Raw genomic sequence first — 22,027 nt, 5'->3', positions numbered from 1 at the left:
CCCACTACTAATAAAATGGCTGGCTTCTTCCCACAGCATGAGAACATCAATACAGGGTGACAATTACTCGTACAATAGCCTGATGGAAAGTAGGGGGACAGCAGTAGTTTCTACCTTGAAAAAGGTTCTCATCTCTAAGCATATGTAATAATATTTATTCCAATAATGGAAGCAGTGGGTAGCCAGGCTTTAAGAAAGCTCAAAATGTGTTCCCTTTTTACATGAATTCACAATACACACACACACCCCTTCCTGCAGTAAACTGAACTCCCCAACCTGCAGAATGCAGGGGCCCTTTACGCCAACGATGCGAGCAGAGCACTGTCAGACTGACGCCACGTCCTGGGTACCTCCGGGTGCTCAGTGGGGCGTCCTTACCTCACAGAAACTCTGGCACTGCTGCTTCCGCGGGTCCCAGGACTCCTTGCAGGGTTCCAGACACTGGGGGGATTAAGTAAAAGGAAAGAAAGAAATGGGTAAGAAACAGGGCCAAAGGAAAATCACCTGCGCTCCCTACTTGTCCACAACTACTTCCGCTAGTTCGTGTAGGACACCGAGCTACTCAGTGCATTACTGGAATGGTGTATCACGGGCATCTGAGCGAGGCAGCACGACCGAACAGAAACAAAAAATGTCTATTGCAACACGACCGAAAAAGAAAAGCTGCACAGTCCGGAGGGGACATGTAGGAGAAGTGGTGATATTCACCATCGGGCACAACTGTTTAGACAGAAATATTTGTATTCGGTAAGAAATCTTTTCTAGGGGCACCTGGCTGGCTGGATTGGTGGAGCACACAACTCTGAATCTCGGGGTTGTGAGTTCAAGCCCCCTGTTGGGTGTAGAGATTACTTAAAAATAAAATCTCTAAAAAAAAATGTTTTCGAAAGCTGTTGTCACAGATGAATTTTGTTTTTTCATAAACTTTAATATGAAGTTGCTTTTACAACTGGCAACATAGGACTATTGTCTATACAGTCTCCTGCAGGTGACTGGGTGAAGGGGCATTGTATTAAATATCTATATATAACATATAGTTGTTAACTAATGTGTTTAGCTCAATGGATCTAACAGCATTAACATGCATCCAGTTTAATTACTCTATTAAAATATTTTGAATGCACCTTAACATATTTACCAAATAAATATTAGAATATATTGAATCAACCTAAATATATTGAATAAACTGACATGAGAGTTTCAGAATAGAGAATAAAATATGAGTATATGTTTAAAATGTATTATCACATATATTAACAAATCAAAGATAATAACTAGGCTCCGTTATTCAAACAACAATAATAACAATGTTAATAGTAATAACGTATAGTATATATTATATATATTAAATGCATATATGTGTATATATGTAATAATATAAGATACTGTTGAATAAAGGATACATGTATAATAGTTTATTACTATGTAGTACTATATATAGTATTAGTATAATATATAAAATAGAATAATATATAAAATTAGTATAATATATACAATATATGAATATATGAACACATAAATATATATAATACATAAATATAAATATATACAATATATATAATGCATAATATATATAAAATAATATATAAAATATACATAGTACATACATTATACGTTACCACTACCCCATGGAACTATATACATATATATATGCACATATATGTATACCACAGCACTATATATACTACCTAAAATACAGTTCCTTATATCATATATAATATTATATATACTATATACAACATGTAGTAATAAATAAGAGATCACAGCCAGTCCTCATGGTTGAAATTAAAATGTTACATTAATAAGAATAGAGATTTGATTCTCAATGTTATGTTTTATTTTATTTTATTTTTTTAAGATTTTATTTATTTATGTGACAGAGAGACAGCCAGCGAGAGAGGGAACAGAGCAGGGGAGTGGGAGAGGAAGAAGCAGGCTCCCAGCGGAGGAGCCAGATGTGGGACTCGATCCCAGAACGTCGGGATCACGCCCTGAGCCGAAGGCAGACGCTTAACGGCTGCGCTACCCAGGCGCCCCTCCATGTTATGTTTTAATGCAAGTTTTAATTAGCAAAAACGAAGAGTCCCATAGAGTTAAATGTCAGTTCTCTAAAGCCAGCTTACCCCTGGCTCCCCTCAGGTCATTATTATTTTATCTATATATACCGATACTGCTTTTCACTCCACTTGGTAGCCACCTCCCCCTCTGCTGTAAAACATGGTTTAAACTCTAAGAGTCTACTGTCCATGTGCCAACTGGCCATCTGTCACAGCAGTGCTGCTCACAGAGGGATCGATGACTGGTAATATGAACACCACCTTGCAATTTACCAGAAGTGCAAACTCATGCCCTGCCCCTAGACCTAGAGTCAGAACCTCTGGGATCGCAGCCCAGGAATCTCTGTGAGCAAATTCTCTAAGAAACTCTGATGCTTACTGAACTTTGAAAAGACCTGCCTTCTTGTGGTAAACATTTCCCAATATATACGTGTATCAGATCAACACATCAGTTATACAAGGTTGTGCATCATATCTCAACAAAGCTGGGGCAGCAGGAGGAGCTGCTGTACAATTTGACGGGGAAAAAAAGGTGGCCCCTAGGTGCCTCAGTCGGTTGAGTGACTGCTGATTTCGGGTCAGGTCATAATCACACGGTTGCGAGATCAAGTCCCATGTCAGGCTCCACACTGAATATGAAGCCTTCTTAAGATTCTCTCTCTCCCTCTCCAAAAAAAAAAAAAAAAAAAAGATCCATATTGTCGCTTTGTTTTATTTTTCATAAAGAATCAATCTGTTTCAGGGCACCTGGGTGGCGCAGTCATTAAGCGTCTGCCTTCGGCTCAGGGCGTGATCCCGGCGTTGTGGGATCGAGCCCCACATCAGGCTCCTCCGCTAGGAGCCTGCTTCTTCCTCTCCCACTCCCCCTGTTTGTGTTCCCTCTCTCGCTGGCTGTCTCTGTCAAATAAATAAATAAAATCTTTAAAAAAAAAATCAATCTGTTTCTTGTAAGAATATTTTAGATTGTATATTCTTTAATGTTGCATATGAACAATTCATTGTTTAGTTATTTTAATTTTAAAAACTTGAGCTCTTCCACAAAATTTTTCCAAGACCTACACAAGCTTGTCCCAAGTTTCCTGGTGTCCACCTCTCCCAAGCATGTTAAAGCAAATGCACAGTTTTTGGCCAATATCACAATCGTAAAAGAATACCATTTTTCTAACAGCAATGGAGTCACCAAAAAACTTGTCTCCTGGGGCGCCTGGGTGGCTCAGTTGGTTAAGCATCTGCCTTTGGCTCAGGTTATGATTTCGGGGTCCTGGGAATGAGCCCTGCATGGGGCCCTGCTCAGCGGGGAGTCTGTTTCTCCCTCTCCCTCTAACCCCTCACCCCTGCTCGTGCGTGTACACAGGCACGCATGCACGTGTGTTCTCACTCTCAAATAAATAAATAAAATCTTTAAAAAAAAAAAACCTCATCTCCCTTATGTGTTTTATGAGTTCTTTCAAGAGTTAGTTTTGTTTCCTAAAGGTATGTCTGATTCCTTATCCTCAGACCTCTCTGTATTTGTTTTAAGACATTGGCTCCTAGCCAAAAAAGTTTAATGGTCACTTAATAAGTATAGCTAGACCTAATTCCTTCTTAAGACCACTTGAAGCGAATAAACAGCACTCTTCAGAATACCTTGAGATTTTGTTCGGTTGGAGACGTGTCCTATGATGCGGAAGGGCCCCTCCGTAAGATCTGGGGATTTTTCAGGAACACAGTTCAGCTATTTACAAATTAAGTCTTTATCATTTTATTCAGGAAACATCCAACAAACATTCTTTCCCTATGAAACTGCTCCCTGCAATGTGGCTAACAATGTCTCCACATAATTACGTCAATCTTCCTTTGGACCATTGCTGCGAATGTAAATTGGGAACACGGGCTAACTACGCGTGTGCTCAGTTGTATTGTCAGAACCATAGACACTGGTGCATTAAAGAGTTTCAATCCTTGGAGAGCTCCACAATTCCACCTAATTCTGTTCTTGACAGACTGTGGAACAAATACCTTATATAAACCAAATACCATTTACAAAAAGAGGCACACTTGTGAAATGCTAATGGAAGCAATACGTAACCTACTTGTCTTCTTGTTAATCCAGCACTGCTATCTGCCAAGTCCGGCATCAGTATACGCAATTCATTTAGAGTTCGATCTAAATTGCATGCTTGCCTCATTTCCAATAACCAGTATTCATCGGTGTCTAAAGATACATCACAAAATGTTATTAATGACCACCAACATTTTCTTTTAATAATCCTCTGTGAAAACTATCTGACAAGAAAAGCCTGGATATGGAAATCTCAGTAAATCTTTGCAGGATCCATTTGTCAAAGCTCGATTTCTTTATAGTGCTCTTAGCCAGGTAAAATGATTGTAATAAAAGCCAAAGAGGGGGGGAAAAACCCAGCCATTTCTCTCATACTTAAAAAAAGCATCCTGTTTCTCCAGATTAAAAAAAGGGGGGGGGTTGTCAAAAGAGGGCAGGTTCAAATCTCATTTCCATAAGAAAAATACTACAAGCAGACAATTGCTTTGAAATCTATTGCATATCACAACTGTAAGTGCCCTGATCAAAGTACCAAAAAACAAAAACAAAAAACCACAAAAAGCAGTAACTGAATTTACTATTTTAGCAAGTGTTTTAAGCTTTCACACTTCACAATGACCAACAATTTGAAATTCTCTCTTCCCATGTGACTGCCTCAAGCCAAACAAAGCAAAACTTGAAATTTCAGGGAAAATCTGTAAAAACTGGCTGACAGAGCTAACACAGATCATCGTTAGGTACCTAGACACCGGTTATTTTTCACTTACTCTAGAAAGATACATTTGCAATATCACTTCCTTAGCTTACACATCTGTATTCCATTTCTACTTAAAAATACACAGTACTATGAAACATGTACATAAACTATTCTACTAAAATGTGGGGCACACGAGCACTGGAACTTTGTCACATTTACTACAATATTCTTAATGTGTAGTAGCAGCTCAATAAACTTCTGTTAAATAAATGTATTGATAAGTTTAAATGTTTTTATAAGCAGTTCCTGGAGTTGGCACACTCGTATTTGAGCGTGGAAGTATTTCTCCAGGGACCAAGCAGATACTGAGTAAGAGCGAAGGAGGGCAAGTTAGGAATAATGGGAGTGGCAGGAAGCACAGGGAGCTGGAGAGCTCAGCCAATGACCAGAAGACAACTGGCCTTCACTGCCTTCCGGTTCTTGTCCAGAACCGCCCAGCACTCCAAACTTTACAGAGAAGCCAGCGACACTAACTTTAGGCGAACCTTTCCGACTTCTAAATATACTGTGCAATGCTCTGTACGTAATTTCACTGCAATTTATTTATAACAGAAGATATTAGATACATTACTTAAATTGCTCTAAGTAAGTGGTTTTGAAATGGGAGTGAGTTGCCCTCTCGGGGAACATGGGGTGATGTCTGGAGATGGTTTTGTTTGCAGCAATGAGGAGAAACATACTGGATTCTAGCAGGCACAGGCCAGGGACGTGGCTTAAACATCATACAGTGCATACAGGCTAGCCCTCCAACGTGATAAAAAATTATCTGGCTCCAAATGTTCATAGTGCTGAGGCTGAGAAATTGCTTTAAAAAAAAAAAAAAGGCAACAGAAATGCAGTGGATTAGTCATAATAACAGAGTCGATCCTGAGAAACAACTTGCCCGGGAGAGAGGAGTAAAGGCTAAGTGAAAACTGTCACTTCTAATTATGCCACAATTCTACATGTTTTGGTCACATTCATCCTTGTAAGACATGGTTTTGATAATGTGAGTTCTCTGATAAAATTAGACAATAATTATCAAATTAAGCCCAAAGTATATGGTTTACATTCAAAACATCTGGTCAACCAGCAAATCCTGCCTAAACAGCTTCTTCCACCTCTCATGAATGACTTTCTGTGAAGCTGGTCTCTTTTCTGCTCCCCAAACTCAAGATCCCTTGACTTCCACTGGGTTACTGAATTGCTTCCTTAAAGAGAGCCTGTTTTCACCACTGCTATCCACACAGCATGTGCTGATTCCTCTGCAATTCCATGCAGCTTTTCCCCAAGAATGTTCACATTTTATTTTTGAGTTATTCGCAGAGGCTATGAGTTGTACTGAAGATACACTATCTCCAATTGACTATAAACTCATCTTTGGGAGTGCCTATATCTGCCAACCGTCCATAATCCTTCGAAAGCATATAGGAGCGAGCGTGCAAAAGACAGGACAGACTCTCAGGAACATCCCATGCACTGTGGCAATGCAGCTGGTGCAGAATGGAGGCACAGAAAGCCTGGGTTTGAGCCCTACCTCTGCTACATGTCTAACCTACAACTGTTAAAAAAAAAATGGCATTATTATTCAGCCTCCATTTGCTAATTCAAATATGAGAATACAATCATTCATACTAACTTGTAAAAAAAATTTACTGAACACCAAAGAGTGCCAGAACTTTTATGGATTTATAAAACACTTTGAAAATTATTTGTTCAATGGAGCCCCATAATAACAGATCCATGGAGGTACGTAACATTAGGTACTATTATTCTTATATTTTAGAGAGAGGAAACTCAGTGTAGAGAGGTTGACTAAACAAAGCAAGTGACTATGGTCGAGACTTCAGGAATGGGAAGTTGGACCCATGCTCTGGCACACTCAAAGGAATGTTCTTTCCATTACAGAACGCTGCCCTGTTTATGCCACGAGCTGCAAAGGCTTAATGAGGTGATGTAAGTGAAAGGGATTTGGAAACTGAAAAGTACTTTGCAAATCTGTAAGATTCGTGAATTACTATGATCTCGGAAAGCATTCAGCTCCAAAATGCCCTAGGCAGGTGTTACAAATTTCAAGGTACTTATGAAATCATAACCAGTAAGACTGAGTATTTCATATCACAGACAAAGGGATCCAACTCTTAGGAGCCAAAGTACTGACAAAGAGGGAAATTATTGATATCGCTTTGGTGAACTACCATCTGGACAGATGAGGACAAAATTCCATACCTTACATTTAACCAAATGCTTCCATAAAAGGAAATTATATTACCTTCTATTGCATTACCAGCAAAGGAAATTCTATTACCTAAATAGCAATTACAATAAATTCTGAAGCATAAAAATGTTCCTATAAAATTCAGATTTTCACACATGTCCAATAATCAAGGAAACAAAACCCATAATTACATTATATTAAATAAATAGAACCCATTAAAACAAAGCAACCAGCATTCCATACATTCCAACCTGTTCAAATTAACATCTGCTAAATCAACAAATAAGGATTTACATTTCCTACATGTGATGTATTCATCTAGTCTCCAAGATGGGGGAAAATTGGCAGTCATTGTGCCCTAAAGCAGTATATAATCTCCATGGGAGAAAGCATATAAGTCTAAAGTGAAGAAGCATAAAATAGCCAAGAGAAAATAAGGGGCCTTAAGACAATGAAGAAGTGATATGTATTTCTATATGGGATATCTGGAGAGGACTGCATAGAATCAAGGATTCATGAATTAACATAGAAGGAGGAGTGGGACTTGACCACCTTGAGCAGATCTGGGGCTTGAGGATATATGTGGGGGGGGTAATATATGATGCAGGATAGTGAAAAGAGAAGACACAGTAAACTACAAGGCTAGAAACACAACCCTTGGAATTCAATGAGGAGCCACCGAGAGTCCTAGAACAGTGAGGTGCTTGCCTCACTTTGTGTTTAAGATGACTTGAGTGTTGCTGCAATATAATGATTTATAAAAAATATATATATTTGGTCATTCTGATGACCAAAATACATTTCTCAAATATATTTAATCTTCATCCACCATTCCTTGAAAATGCTTCAGAGCCATAAAGGTGCAATGGGTGTCTTATTATCAAGAAAGGTGACGTTAGGACCCACCTCCACCCCCACCAAAGGGCAGGGGCTGATTGACAGGAGGACCAATCATGTGATCAGAGGGTCAGAACTTTTAGTCCCACCCCCTAACTGCTGGGAGGGGAGAGGGGCTGGAGACTGAGTTGGCTAATTCTTAGTCAATCATGGCTAGGTAATGAAGTCTTCGTTAAAAACACAACAGGACCAGAACACCTGGCTGGCTCAGTTGGAAGTACCTGCGATTTTTGATCTGGGGGTCGTTGAGTCCAAGTCCCATGTTGGGTGTACAGATCACTTTATTAATATATATTACTATATATACATATATATAGATTACTTTATAATATACATATATACCACATACATACACAGATTATATATAAAGTATATATATACATTATATAACTATAAACATAGTGTATATACTACATATATACTTTATATAGATTATATATACTATGTATATATGCACACTCATATAGGTTCTATATATCTATATTACTTTATATATATCTCATATATATACTTTATATATATTACTTTATATACATAGTATATATATTATATATGTAAAGTATACATACACTTTATAGAGATCTCTCTCTCTATATATACACACACACACACACACACACACACACTTTAAAGAAAAACCCACAAGGGGACTGTTCTTTTTATCCTTTCCTGACATTTTTCACGCTTGTGCAACCAGAACACTTCCATGTGCCACAGAGCTGGGCCCGAAGTTCCACGAGGACAGAAGCTCCTTTGTTGGGGACCCCGTCCTGTGTATCTCTTCACCTGCCTGTTGATTCATATCCTGTATCCTATCTTTTAATAAACTGGTTAATGTAAGTGTTTCCCTGAGTTCTGTGAGCTACTCTAGGAAATTAATCGAACCCTAGGAGGGAGTCGTGGGAACTTCCTTCCTGGTCTGGATTTGACATTGGCCTGTGAAGCTGGGAGCGAGGTGGACAGTCTTAAAGGTTCCGTGGGATCTGATGCTCTCTCTCTATAGATTAAGTGTCAGAATTGAGCTGAATTCTCAGACACGCTGCTGGTGTCTGGGAATGGCTTGGTGGTGAGGGAGGGGGATCCCCCCACATTGGAATTGGCTCCAGGAGCCCTAAAAGAGTTGGAATAAGAGTTGGATTACAGAGGTGAGGTATTACAGCAAATGAAATCAGAGCAGAAGTTTCTACAATGTCTTCCAAAGCTCCCGTCTGCCATTTAAAGTGTAGGTATGCCATCTGGATGGCAGAGGACACCGGATAACAGGAAAAGGAACATGAGCCTAGGAAAGGCAATGTGGGGCTGCAAGTTCATGGACACAGTTACTGGTTTGCTGTGAAAGGCAGGAATCAGGAGAAATAAGAACAGGAAAACACACCAAAATTTCCAACCTCCATCTGAAAGGAACCCGTGGTGTCCCTAAGACGGAGCACGGGGAAGAAACAAACATAGGGAAAGCTGCACAACTGAGACTCTAACATGATGAGCTCAAGGCATCTAGTGGACATACATGAAGGGACGCCCAAAGAGCTACTGGAATTGTGGACATGGGGTTCTGGAGAAAGGCTGAAGAAACGATGAGCATTTATGAACTCCTCTGCTCTTTCATTCATTCGTTCCTTTTATAAATATTTGCAGAATTCAATTACCACAGCGTCGTGCTAGGTAATGGGTCTGCTAAATCTATGAACTACACAAAAACTGCCTCCAAGTTCTATACCATCTAGAAAAGTTAAAAAAAATAAATGTTTGTTTATAAGTAAAAACCAGGCTACGTGTGAAAAAGGAAACAAAGTATGAGGATTAGAGCGCCAAGCACTTGGGGAGTTGGGATATTCAAGAGCTAGAATGGCAACACTGAGGAGATCTCACGGCTCAGCAAAAATGCTTCTGTTTCCCCTTTTTCTATTTGTGCACAGGACACTGGAACTCGGGGAGACACAAATGTTGGAACATGTTGGTGAAGAGAAGGAAGGGATCAGGTGGAGGGGGTCTGACTGAAAATGGAAGAGAAATAGGAAATAATCAATTGATCGAGGTCCCAGAGAATATTGCAGAGGCTACAACATGGAAACATAGAATTTTAGGGAGGCAAGGAATCTCTGATGGCATCTATCCCAACCGTACACTCTCCAGACTCAGGAATTAAAACATCTTCATAGAGGCAATGGCTGGTGAGCAGGATTTTGGTCCACAGCCCCATCTATAATTGGACACGGGCCATTCAATTTCTGTGTTCAGCCTAAAGCATGTAAGAATGTGGATGTGAAGATGCAAGACAAGGGTCAGGAGAAGCATGGCTATTCCGGTGAGAGTTTTCCCATACGGTGAGAAGGTGATCAGATGTGTGTCCCCTCCCAAGTGTAGTTCTGGTGGCTGAGCTCGAGAGGTCTTCAGTCGATAGACAAGACAGGCGAGGGCATGGAAGTGAATGATTCCTGCCAGCTCTGAGGATAAGACACAGACCATGGATCCTTGGAGTTGGATCAACCTGGAGGACAATTCCACCTGCTAAATGGTTTTTCCCCACTCAAGCTGTATTTTAACCTCTCTGAACCGTCGGTTTCCGACACATAAAAGAATGGAATAATATTTGCCAAAGAGGATCATTTTGAAATAAATTTTATAAAGACAACCTTTTAAAATACCTACACAAAAGTAGACACTCAGTGAATCTGGTTCCCTTCCATTTCTAGAGGACCAATAAAAAGAATTTATTTTAGTTCTTTCATATTTCCCTGATACCTACCTTTTTTCTTTTAACCGAAGAAGAAAACAAAATTTCTTTTATTTCCAGTCTCTCGAGCATGTTCCAATAATTGTTTTAAAAGTACCATTTTTTTTTTTTTGCCAAAATTCCAACAGCTATGTTTGGTTGGGGTGGCATTATTCTTGTATGTGTCTAGGGGGTGGGATCAGAAGGAAAAATCGGAGACTACTACAGCACTGTACATTTTGTAGGACGTATGGTATACTTTCACAAAAAAAATCTGTTGAATAATAGGAAAGCAAATAATGGCTTATATTTAATTTTTGTCTTCATTGTTGCCTGGATATAGGAATAAGCTTTGAGTTTCACACACACACACACAACACAAAAAAAAAAATCCTTCTTCTCATTTCATATAGATATATATTCATAGCATACAATAATGCTATCAACAGAAGTTTCCAAAGACCATTTCTGTTTTCTAAATTAATGGCAGCAATTTCTTTGGGAAAGTATAGATCTGGTTTTTAGATGGAAGGGGATTTTTTTCCCAATATATTTCCTAAACTATGTACACCCTACTGCCTTTAGAAGTATTCATGGACTCCCTCCAGCTCTAAATTGGTATAGAAATTGTTACAATCCTGTGTGTCGAAAAGTGCGCTGTGTCTTGCCAAAATAATGAAATCTTTTGGCAGACGTCCTATGGAAGTACAGTTGAACAATCCTCAGAGCCTAAACCACAGAGGATTAGCATGGCAACCCAGCACAACAACGTTACGCCTTAGACATCTCATATCACAAATCAACTTTCTCTGAAACGATCAAAGGATAATTCCTTTCCCACCATGATGTTTATCTACAAATCTGGGCCTCCTTTTATCACAACGATTTCTCACAATAAAGGGAACTCTGACTTCAGGAGCTCTTTTAATTTCAGTGAAGGTGTTCAGAAACAAAGAGAAAACAACTGAAGTGGGAAAACGTGATTAATCCAGGTAGTTATTAGCAGAAAACCACTTTCTCACTGTAGTTCTTCCTCACCTAAACTATGTCCTTGTGCATATCACGAAGTCTCCTGACACAGGTCACTGAAGACCACACATGCTTTCTTAGCATCCAGATTGGCTGCCCGATCTTCTACGGAATTTTAGCATACCCCTGCAGTTTCAAATAATATTCTCACAGTTATTTCTCAAATAAAAAGGAATTAATCACAAAGGGAAAGTCACAACTTTACAGTGGAGAAACCAGAGAAAGAATACTACATGATAAAGTCACATCTCCAGGAATGGGGAGAAGCACCAAATCCCTAAGGCAGGAATCCTGCCCAAAAGGCCGAAGCTAAACTGAACCACAAGGAAATGGCCAACAAATCCTGAATCAGGCTCCTTCTACAAAGCAACAAGCCTCTAGTCTTACAAAATACCAACGTTGTGAACAACCAAGAATGAGGAATGCTTCCAGCCTCAAGGGGACGAAAGATACGCAGCCATCAAATACACAGCATGATGGTGGGCGGGATCCCCAATCAGACGAAACAGGGTTAGGAAGAACACGGACATTACTGGCACAATGGGGAACCATTAAATGTAGAATACGGAATAAAAGCGGCACATCAGTGTTAATGTCCCTGAATTTGGTAATTCCACAGTAGTCATGTAAGAGATGCACGCTAAAGCATTTGGGGGTAAAAGAGACATGATGCCTGCAACTTATCCCTAAACGGTTGGAAACAAAAAAACAATTACAAGGGCATGCATACATCCAATTTTTTTCTATGTACACAAAGAGAGAATGTGGTTAGGCAAATATGGCACACACAAAAATGTTAACAATCGGTAAATCTAGGTTGGGGTTACCAACTAGAAAACAGGGACCAAATCTGGCACACCATGTTTTGGTAAAGAAAATTTGTTGGAACACAGCCATGCCCATTCATGTATCTACTATCTGTGGCCACTTCTGTGCTATGATAGTTGAGTTACTAGTTGGGACAGACCTTAGGTCCAAGAAACCAAAAAATATTTACTCGTCTTTCATAGAAAGTTTGCTTTACCCTGATTTAGATAAATGGTATATGGAAGTCCTTTGTACTCATAATTTTTCTGCATTTTTAATAACCAAGTTAAACTTTAAAAATTCATAAAATAGGGGTGCCTGGGTGGCTCAGTGGTTGGTTTCAGCTCAGGTCATGACCTCGTGGGTCATGGGATCGAGCCCAGTTGTGGGGAATCTGCTTTAAGATTCTCTCCCTCTGCCTGTCCCCCTGCTCCTTGTCTCTCTAAAATAAATAAATATTAAAAAAAAAAAAAAGGAAAAAATTTTTAAAAATACATAAAGTCATCTTTAAAGTATTTGAAATCTTAAAATCACAAATGTTCTTCATGGGGCATCATTAAAAAGCTATTATGGACATAGACCTATGGGCAAAAGAGGATGGAAAATCATAAAGTGGCTTTCAATGGGCTTATTTAAATAAGGAAGAGTGGAGATTTATAGCAAATGCTTCAGGTCTGAAATCTGTAGTGACTGGATGGCATGACTTGTCACAGAATCTTCTGGGCTTTGTAAAGTTACACCCAATAGGTACGATCAACAGGTGGCTTCACCACAGCCTCAGGAACCCTACAGTAAGGGGGACAGGGATGCCGGACTCACCCCGGAGGTCTTACATTCATTCAGGTGGTTGTGTGATGAACCCTGTCATCCTCACTTCATCTTGGTTTTTAATTACAAAACACAAGAAACAAGTTCATGCCCCGAAATCGTCCCTCCCTCCTTTGTACTAAATAAGCCCTTCTTACAACACCAAAGCAGAAGATTCCTTGCAATGACAACAGGAAATGAGTATAGCCTACTTCTTTTGCAGTTGTGGGACACTCCATGACAGTCCTGAATAATTATGAGCTTTCAGTAGTACCTGCGTTTCCTGCCTAGATTCATACATTAATTCCACAATCAGTCGAAGTCATGTTTATGACAAGTCCAACGAGGGAAAACTGATGTTGGTGTTTGGCCAAGGCACGGAAGTAAGGAGGGGTGGGTGCCCTTTCCTCAAGCGAGGAAGCTGACATCCGAACATGAACATTTTCCTGAAGATATTTAAGAACTGCCCCTCGGTAGGAAGTGTATTTATTGAAGAAGCAGATGGCCCAAGCAAAGATGTACCTGCCGAGTCAGCCCTTCCGGTGGGAAAAAGAAAACATTTATATGTAATTAGAGCGCTCAAAAATTCAACAATAGCTAGAAAAGACTATCTCTATGTGTCATTCCAAACCCAGAAAGTGTAAACACACACACACACACACACACACACACACGCACAACATTTTAAAAATTATACCTTGATCATAGGCATCTGTGTCCTTTGGCAGACCATCCAATCAACCACTCCTCTTTCTCCAATACTGACCCTCAGTAATCAAAATAACTCAAGAAACCTATCCCAGCCGTTAGTCAGATCTTGGAGGCTGAATTAAGGAGAACCATCTTGTACCCCAGGATCTCAAGCTTTCACTAGATGGGATTTTGCATAGCCTGGAATCACCAGTCACAGCAGTTTAAACAGCCAGACCCCATCTCCTGAGTGAAAGCCAGAATTCAATCTGCACAGCATGCTTTTGACACCGCTGAGCCCCCAGGTTAAAGAACTCCTCCTTGACATGCTTCAAGTTGAATGGAGATTAGGATTTCCATCACTTCATGCTACATTTAAAAGCTTATGCAAGTCTAGCATTGATCCTTATCTTCGTATGTATTTTTTCTACACATTTTCTGAACAACACACAATTCCTAAGAAATCATGTAATTGGTAGTGCTGGAGAACCGTGTCAATCGTATTCCCAAGCTGGGTGGCCTGGTGTCCTTCTTCCCTGGGCTATAAAATGTTGTACATGTCATGGGAGGAATTAGATTTTTCTATTTGCTCCTATGTTAAATTTCAGAGAGCTGCTTTTCAATAGCTTCTATGTGCTGTGCGTTAATAAGATTGTTTCTACCAGCAGTGTATAAAAATGGCATAGGTAGATACACACTTGTCAGCGTATGATTTCCGAGAAATTAAATCTGTTTGTCTGAGAGGTGAGTGATTGTAGTAGGTTCTAAAAGATGACCTAAAAATGAAGCAAGTCCTTAGCTGGACAAATCAGCAAGAGTGTCAGCACTAATCCTTTCCAGACAGAAGCAGTCTGTAACCTTGACAGCTTAATATCTTATCTGTGTGGTTTGGTTGTCTGACATGTCAAGCTCAAGGAAGGCATGGGGCGCTCTTGAAAGGACTGGGGAACTGAAACTCATGAGGACTTTCATGCTTCCTGTCTCCCTTGCCAGACCAAATCACACCAGCTTTGTCAACAGAAAAGCGCCTCTGAGACATTAGCGCATCCCTGAACAAACCCATTCAACTTGGCTTTGTGTGGTAGGTCTGCTCAAAATTAACGAGTCACAATATTCATAACTTTCCAGAAGCTGACAAGAAAACACTGTCATAGAGGGTTTATAGGAGTTATGGGTGGGAAGCCCTGTTTACATAGAACCCATCTGACATTTAACCCAGACTCAGAACTCACACGATCTCATTGGAATCTTTAATTTTGTCCTTCCCTCACCCCCGAAAGACAGAAACTGAGTTTCCTGTGTCCAATGGAATGCCATTACAATAAGATGACAATTAAAGCTACTTGTGAACCCAATCACAACCAGCAGCAAGTACAAACTCAGTTAAGTACGGGTCACTGCGAAGGTTTATGTCATGCTCCTAGTCTTTCAGGAAATTTTGCACCACGTCTCGATGGCCTTCGTTACACCATGTGCAATGTTCATATGGGTTTCTCATGCTACTTCCCCTCATAACCCCCTCGACCTGAAACACATAGTTAAGAATCCAACCGCGGACGTCTCATTTTGTTGTTTTGCGCTTAATTCCGCTAATTCAACAATGTTTAATTAACTCTGTGCTTACTCTCTCAACTCCTTTACCCACTCATTCATCTGCTGAACCAGAAAGTCTAGAAAACAAGGCAGCGCGAACCGTGCCGAGCAGTGCTATCCAACATAATGCAATGGTGGAAATGCCCTCTATGCACACGGTCCACTACGGCAGCCATCAGCCATATAAGGCTATTGAGTGCTTGAAATGCAGCCAGGGTGACTAAAAACAAAACACTTCATTTTAATTCATATAAGTGTAGAGAGCCATATGTGGCTCGTGGCCACCATATTGGGGATGACAAACTGAGTGTTAGAAAAGTACAAAGGTGTGCTTCAGCATCCCTTACTCTCTCTTTCTACTAGCAGAGGAAATAAAATCTGCGTTTCCCAGATGACCTTGCCACTGAGATCCTGAATCAATTAGGCTCTGCTAATTAATGCACTCACGCTGCACTTAGAGGCAGAAATGAAGCAGAAGGTATTTTCTTATCTCTCCCCTGTTCAGTACTTGTACTGTCATCCTCGTCTTTTCTCATGTCTAGAGAGACTTCATCAGGCAGGATTCTTAACTCTGGGGTAGACATTACAGAGAAGCCTCCACGCGAGCACAACGGTCAACTCTATCCAGCTCTGGTGTCCTTTCTGGACGTTGGGCATACAGCCCATCGTTCCTTCAACACTTCCCATCATTTCTGAAGCACCACCTTCCCTGTGTCAATTCCTTCCAGTATCTGTATCTAGAGTGGTTTGTTTCCTTCATTTTCACTGCCCAATACAAGAGACGAAGATGCTATGTGCATTCAGATTTAACACCTACACCATCACAAATGCAAAGAGGGTAGATACAGCTTCTCTGATTGTCTATGTCAGCAACGTTCATCTATAACCCTGAGGATCCCTTCACTTTGGAGTAAACAAAAGTGAGTAAGGAAAGTAATATTCTCCCTCTGCTTTGTTCCTCCCCTCCCTCCATCTCCTGCAGGTACATTTGCGGAGCTATGTCTATGTGTCCGGCACTCCGAGAGACACAGGGAGGACACATCCACATCGATATCTGTCAGCTTCCACATTAAGTACAACACAGGACAAAATTAATGACGCCATTACAACCCAGCTGGTCAGCGCTATGGAAGAAGAGTGGAGAGCTGCGCGCTTGGAGCTGGGCAAAGCTCTCTGGGCGAAGCCATGTGTAGGCTGAAGACAGAGTACTGAGCAAGAAAAGAATGAGGAGCAAAAGAAGGTGGGATAGGAGAAGATTATGCTCCTGTCAGCTTTTATCTTCGGAAGCATGAAAACAGAGCTGTAAACTTCCGCTACGTAGACCCACCCGCAAGGTTTCTGCTGTGCTGAGATGACAGACATATGTGATTGATGACACACAGGTACTCAGAGCAAACTTTAGCTCGTGGGCAAATGGAAACTGGGATCTTTGCGACCCTTCGAGGAATTGCTGAATGTGTTTCCAGAAGCACAGCAGGCATGATGTCAAAATGCAGAACAGAAGAAAGAAAACGACTCTGTTACTGAAGAAATTTATGTTCCCTTTATCAGAGACAAGCGATCTAGCTTCCGTTTCTCCAAATACCCGGCACCATTTGTAGAAGCAATCCTTTAGTTACCTCATAAAGACAGCAGAGAGGGGTCTGCTTTATGAAATGGTAAAATTCCCTGAGTAAGATTTCATGCCCTTGAAAACGACATGTATATGGACATAACTCTATGATAACAGCCATGTGCGGCACTCACAACATAGCTGATGTAGTTACTGACTGCTTTCTTCCATTCGGGGGGCGGGGAAGAGCTTAAAAACAGTCTCACGCACGCATAAAATGATTCCAGAAATCTAGGTGACAGGTACAAACCCCCTAAATCTGAAATCGGCCCCTTCATGTAATTCAGGACCGCCCCACTGAACAGTCTAAGCAGCCAACAATGCACAGAACAAAAAAGTAAAGGGTATTGCTCTCACACATTTTATTACTGGCTTCCCAGTTCAGTTTGTTCAGTCCACATGTCCACTCATGAGAGTGACCTCAGACACCTTGAATGTGCACAATCATGGAGCAGCCAAACTCAGCCAGGACCCCGCTCACTGACCGTAATGCAGTCACATCGCTGACCGCCAAGCATACCTGCTTTGCTCCTAACGGCACTTGGCGCACTTTGACGCGCTGTGCGATGCTGTTCTTCTACTTCCTAACATATGACAAAGGCTCTGTGTGTTTACTCCAAACACTAGACCTCGTACCCAGTGTAGTAACTTCAATAGGAAACGTGACTGACTCATGCAAAGGCTGTATCACCAAGAGTAGACAAAGGCGAAGCATTCAAACGGCGTCTTCGGCAGGATACAGAGCCCTACGAAATATTGTTAGGGATTCTAGACTTGTCCAACAAGACCAGTCAGTCCTTCCTAGGAAGTGATAAGCTCCTCTCTCTCTTGTTTGTTTATTTTGGGCAGGAAGGTGCCATTACTGTTTGTTGAAGGAGCAACGGCAGGGGCACCCAGAGGACTCCGTCTCGGTCACTTTCTGCAGCCCGTCCCCACCCAGAAGGCCCGCAACTGGTGACGACAAAATGCTCTTGTGCCCCGGGTCGACTACTCCTCAGGAGTTTTATAGACCACCTAACAATCAAAGAAGGGGGTAAAGGCCGCCTTTGTGCCCGCGGTTACTTTGTCTTTCCTCGCCCGCTCCCCAGTCCCTCCCAGCACAGCCACCACCACAGCCTCGCATGGCTAAGCAGAGGCATGGGCTTTTCACTCCGAATTTCACGGCGTGATAAAATGCAGGGGCTGTTTCCCTGGGGACCTAAAAGCCCTCCTTTGTGAGCCCAGTGGAGGGTCAGGTTAAGTCCTGCATTTTGGCAGCCGTCATCTGTTTGTCTTCATGCTGGGGTCCTCTAACGGGTGGGAGGGAGAGGAAGGGAAGCCCAAAGAGGAGGCAGTTTTAGAAAGCGTTCTTCTTGGAGGCACGTCCCCCCTCTGCCACTACAAATCAGGCGAATGTGAATCCACTGCCCACCGCACGGAGAGCCCTACCAAATCAATTCGATGAAGCCGTGAGGGACAGAGCTTTCTCTTTCTTGCAGGCTGAGTTCACTTCTTGCTTTAAAGAGAAAGGAAAAAAAAAAAAAAAAAAAAAGCAAAGCATAGCATTTTGCTCAGACGTTTTAATCAACAAAAAGAACCTGCAAAAAATGATAATGGAAATACTGAAGATATATTTCTTGGGTTTCTTCCCCCCACTTGCCATAAAATCAGAGAACTTTGCAATTAATGCTTCCAGATATGGGAAACCTGTTGCACTATTAGCAGACACTGCTATTCAAGCTTGATAAAGGGCTCATTCTATCTAAGACGGTCTCCACGAGGAAAAGCTTTACAGCCCATGATTAATGTCGATCATTTCTATAACCTACCATGACAATTTCTGCTCCAGAAGGAAACCAACGGATAGGGGTGGCCCCTAAAAACTTAAATCATTGAATATGGCCCACATCAGTAGCTGGAAAACAGAGAGGGCTTTCTAATGTAATTATAATTGACACAACAATGCTTTTTCTCATTGTAACAGGATTATACTTCCTTCTGTGATGTTGTTCTAAGATTAGAGATTTACTTCAGAAGTTCAGCCCACATGCAGAAGAATAAGCATTTTATTTTTATTTTTTATTTTTTTTTAAAGATTTTATTTATTTATTTGACAGAGATAGAGACAGCCAGCGAGAGAGGGAACACAAGCAGGGGAAGTGGGAGAGGAAGAAGCAGGCTCATAGCGGAGGAGCCTGATGTGGGGCTCAATCCCATAAAGCCGGGATCACGCCCTGAGCCGAAGGCAGACGCTCAACCGCTGTGCCACCCAGGCGCCCCTAGAATAAGCATTTTAAAATTACGAAAATAAGTAGGATAATCACACAGATGGAATGCCCAAGGAGTAAAGAATTTTTCAGGGGATGAAACAATGAGAAATAAAGAATTTTATTAATTTGAAGAGTCACTGCAAACATAATCGGATACAGACACACGTGTGCATACATGCACACACGCACATACACCCCAAATAACAGCAGTGCATTGCCAACTCAATGGGTCATCTTTGGTAAGCGAGGGAATAATCAGATGTTTAGAACGAATAAAAAGAGGCTCTGAGGGGCGCCTGGGTAGCGCAGTCGTTAGGCGTCTGCCTTCGGCTCAGGGCGTGATCCCGGCGTTCCGGGATCGAGCCCCACATCAGGCTCCTCTGCTGTGAGCCTGCTTCTTCCTCTCCCACTCCCCCTGCTTGTGTTCCCTCTCTCGCTGGCTGTCTCTCTGTCACATAAATAAATAAAAAATCTTTAAAAAAAAAAAAAAAAGAGGCTCTGAGCAAAGTGGTCAATGAAACAAAATAGCAATCCTTACATTTATCATCTCATGAAACTTATTTCTTGTGATCCTTTTGTCTTCCCTTCAGTGAGATGGATGCAATCATTCCATCAATCTTTTAAAACAAATTCTAGACATTCCAATGCAAGAGTTGGCACTTGCATCTGTGGATCCCTAACATGGTACTGTGATCCACAAAAGGTCTTTATACTGGGGGGGGGGGGTTGCAACTTGTAACCATGGACCTTTATCTAATGAGTCAATTTGGCAAAACGATTTATCAACGCAAGATAGCGGTGGCTACAATTTTAAGCTTAAATCCGACGTTGTACAAATGAATTATCCCCTCCTATTCTAAGTTATATTATCACTCTGTTCTGCTTCTGTTTAAGGTTTAGGTTGACGAGAATAGTACTAGATGGCGTACCTTTTGGCCTTAATATTATAGTAGATGGGTTTCCCACATGTAATTTTGAAATGAAATGCTTTTGCCACAAAAGGATCTCAATTTCAAGTGCCTGATCCTGCACGTGCAAGTCAAGGTTCCTCTCTAAGTGCAACGGGACAGAGTAATAACGGGGAGCTGAGTGCAACCTCACATCAATGGAGGGGATTCACGTGTCCAGCTGTCCAGCAGCAGGAGGAAAGTCCATGCCTGCCTGAATCCGAAGGGTGAGCCAAACAAACTTTCTGCAGATGTTGGCAAGGCATGAGTTGACTAAGATTTCGACTGTTGGCCTTCCTAAAGGAAGACTTCCTGTGTGGACCCTCAGATTCCATATGCAAAACACTTAGGACTTTTCAGTTAGCTTTACGTTAATCAATGACCTTCCCTAACCAAAAGAGTGGTAGATCTGTGGGCTTGTACTTTGTGTTTTTACTATTGTTTCCTTTTTTTATATTTCTCCACTCACCTTTTCAATGTGTTACCCTTAAGTTCTTTTGTTCCTTCTATTTATTTTACAGTCTGTCTTGTCTTTCACTTGCAAGTGAAAAAACATCAGCTCAAGCTCTGTCTGAATCCAGAAAGTTGGGTCTACCTGTTATGTGTAAGTTTTGTGTAAGTTTTTTCTTCTCAGACAAGAATAGTGGGGGTAGGGGTGGGGGGTTATATAGAGATATACAGATGGTCTCTGATTCTAGAAAATAGGTAGTTTTAAAACTCTCCGTAGGGGTGCCTGGGTGGGTCAGTCGGTAACGCATCTGCCTTCGGCTCAGGTCGTGGTCTCAGGGTCCTGGGATCGAATCCCACATCCGGCTCCTTGCTCAGAAGGGAGCCTGCTTCTCCCTTTCCATCTGCCCCCCCCCCCCTTCATGCTCTCTCTCCCTCTCTCCTCTCAAATGGATGAATAAAAATCTTTTAAAAAAAAGAATGAAGACAGGCCGCCTCTTCTATTTAAAAAAAAAAAAAAAACTTTCCGTAATTTACTTTTTTGAAAGAGGCAAGAATATCTCTAGCTCTATCTAGGGCATTTAGCCTTAGGAGAATCTTTTCCTGGGGAAGAAGAGCAAAATGACCATGTCCATCACAGATTCTATTTCTTTTTTAAGTTAAAATAAAGAGCAAAGGGAACGCTGGTGAGCTCAGGAGTCACAGTAATAAACACGGGACAATCAAGGAAGACATCTCCTGGCCTGTGAATGTGAATTTCGTAGGCCTAGTGATTTTGCAAGCTGCTGTTAGGGTTGTCAAATACTTTGCTACACTGAAAGGATGTCCTATTCCTCAGCACACACACGAACGTAGGCACTGACACCCATTTTCCATCTATACTTGGCTACAGTAGAAAGCTTTATATCTTTTGTAGGTTGCAATTATTAGTAAAGTCTACCCCTGCCTGCCAAAAAAAGGGAAGCTCGAAAATAGAATCCTGCTTTTAAGAGAATATTTCACACAGCACTTGCAGGCTCTAATGAGATCGAGGTTGAGGGCTTGATCCCCACGCGGCACAATTTGCTGTAGGCAGGGAAAACCATTCCACCTCGGAAGGAGGTCTGAGCAGACCACTGGTAAGAAATGCACCATTCATCTCGTGGGAACAGGCAGGGTTTCTCAGCCTCAGCACTAGTGACATG

At 41.4% G+C, this 22,027-nt stretch overlaps 1 protein-coding gene across 1 annotated transcript in view; it reads right to left on the bottom strand.

The window, feature by feature from the left end:
* ANOS1 (anosmin 1) overlaps window positions 1–22,027 on the bottom strand; it is a 182,171-nt gene that overhangs the window by 76,945 nt on the left and 83,199 nt on the right. Inside the window, exon 3 of the mRNA XM_045813659.2 lies at window positions 379–441. Coding sequence (XP_045669615.2) covers window positions 379–441 — 63 coding nt within the window. The remainder of the gene's footprint in view (window positions 1–378; window positions 442–22,027) is intronic.

This window comes from Ursus americanus, chromosome X, assembly GCF_024610735.1.
Source record: "Ursus americanus isolate L20-20 chromosome X, mUrsAme1.1.p, whole genome shotgun sequence".
In the NCBI taxonomy this organism is placed as follows: Eukaryota; Metazoa; Chordata; class Mammalia; order Carnivora; family Ursidae; genus Ursus; species Ursus americanus.
The sequence above is the reverse complement of the archived record's forward strand: the minus strand, read 5'-3'. Positions and strand labels throughout refer to the sequence as shown.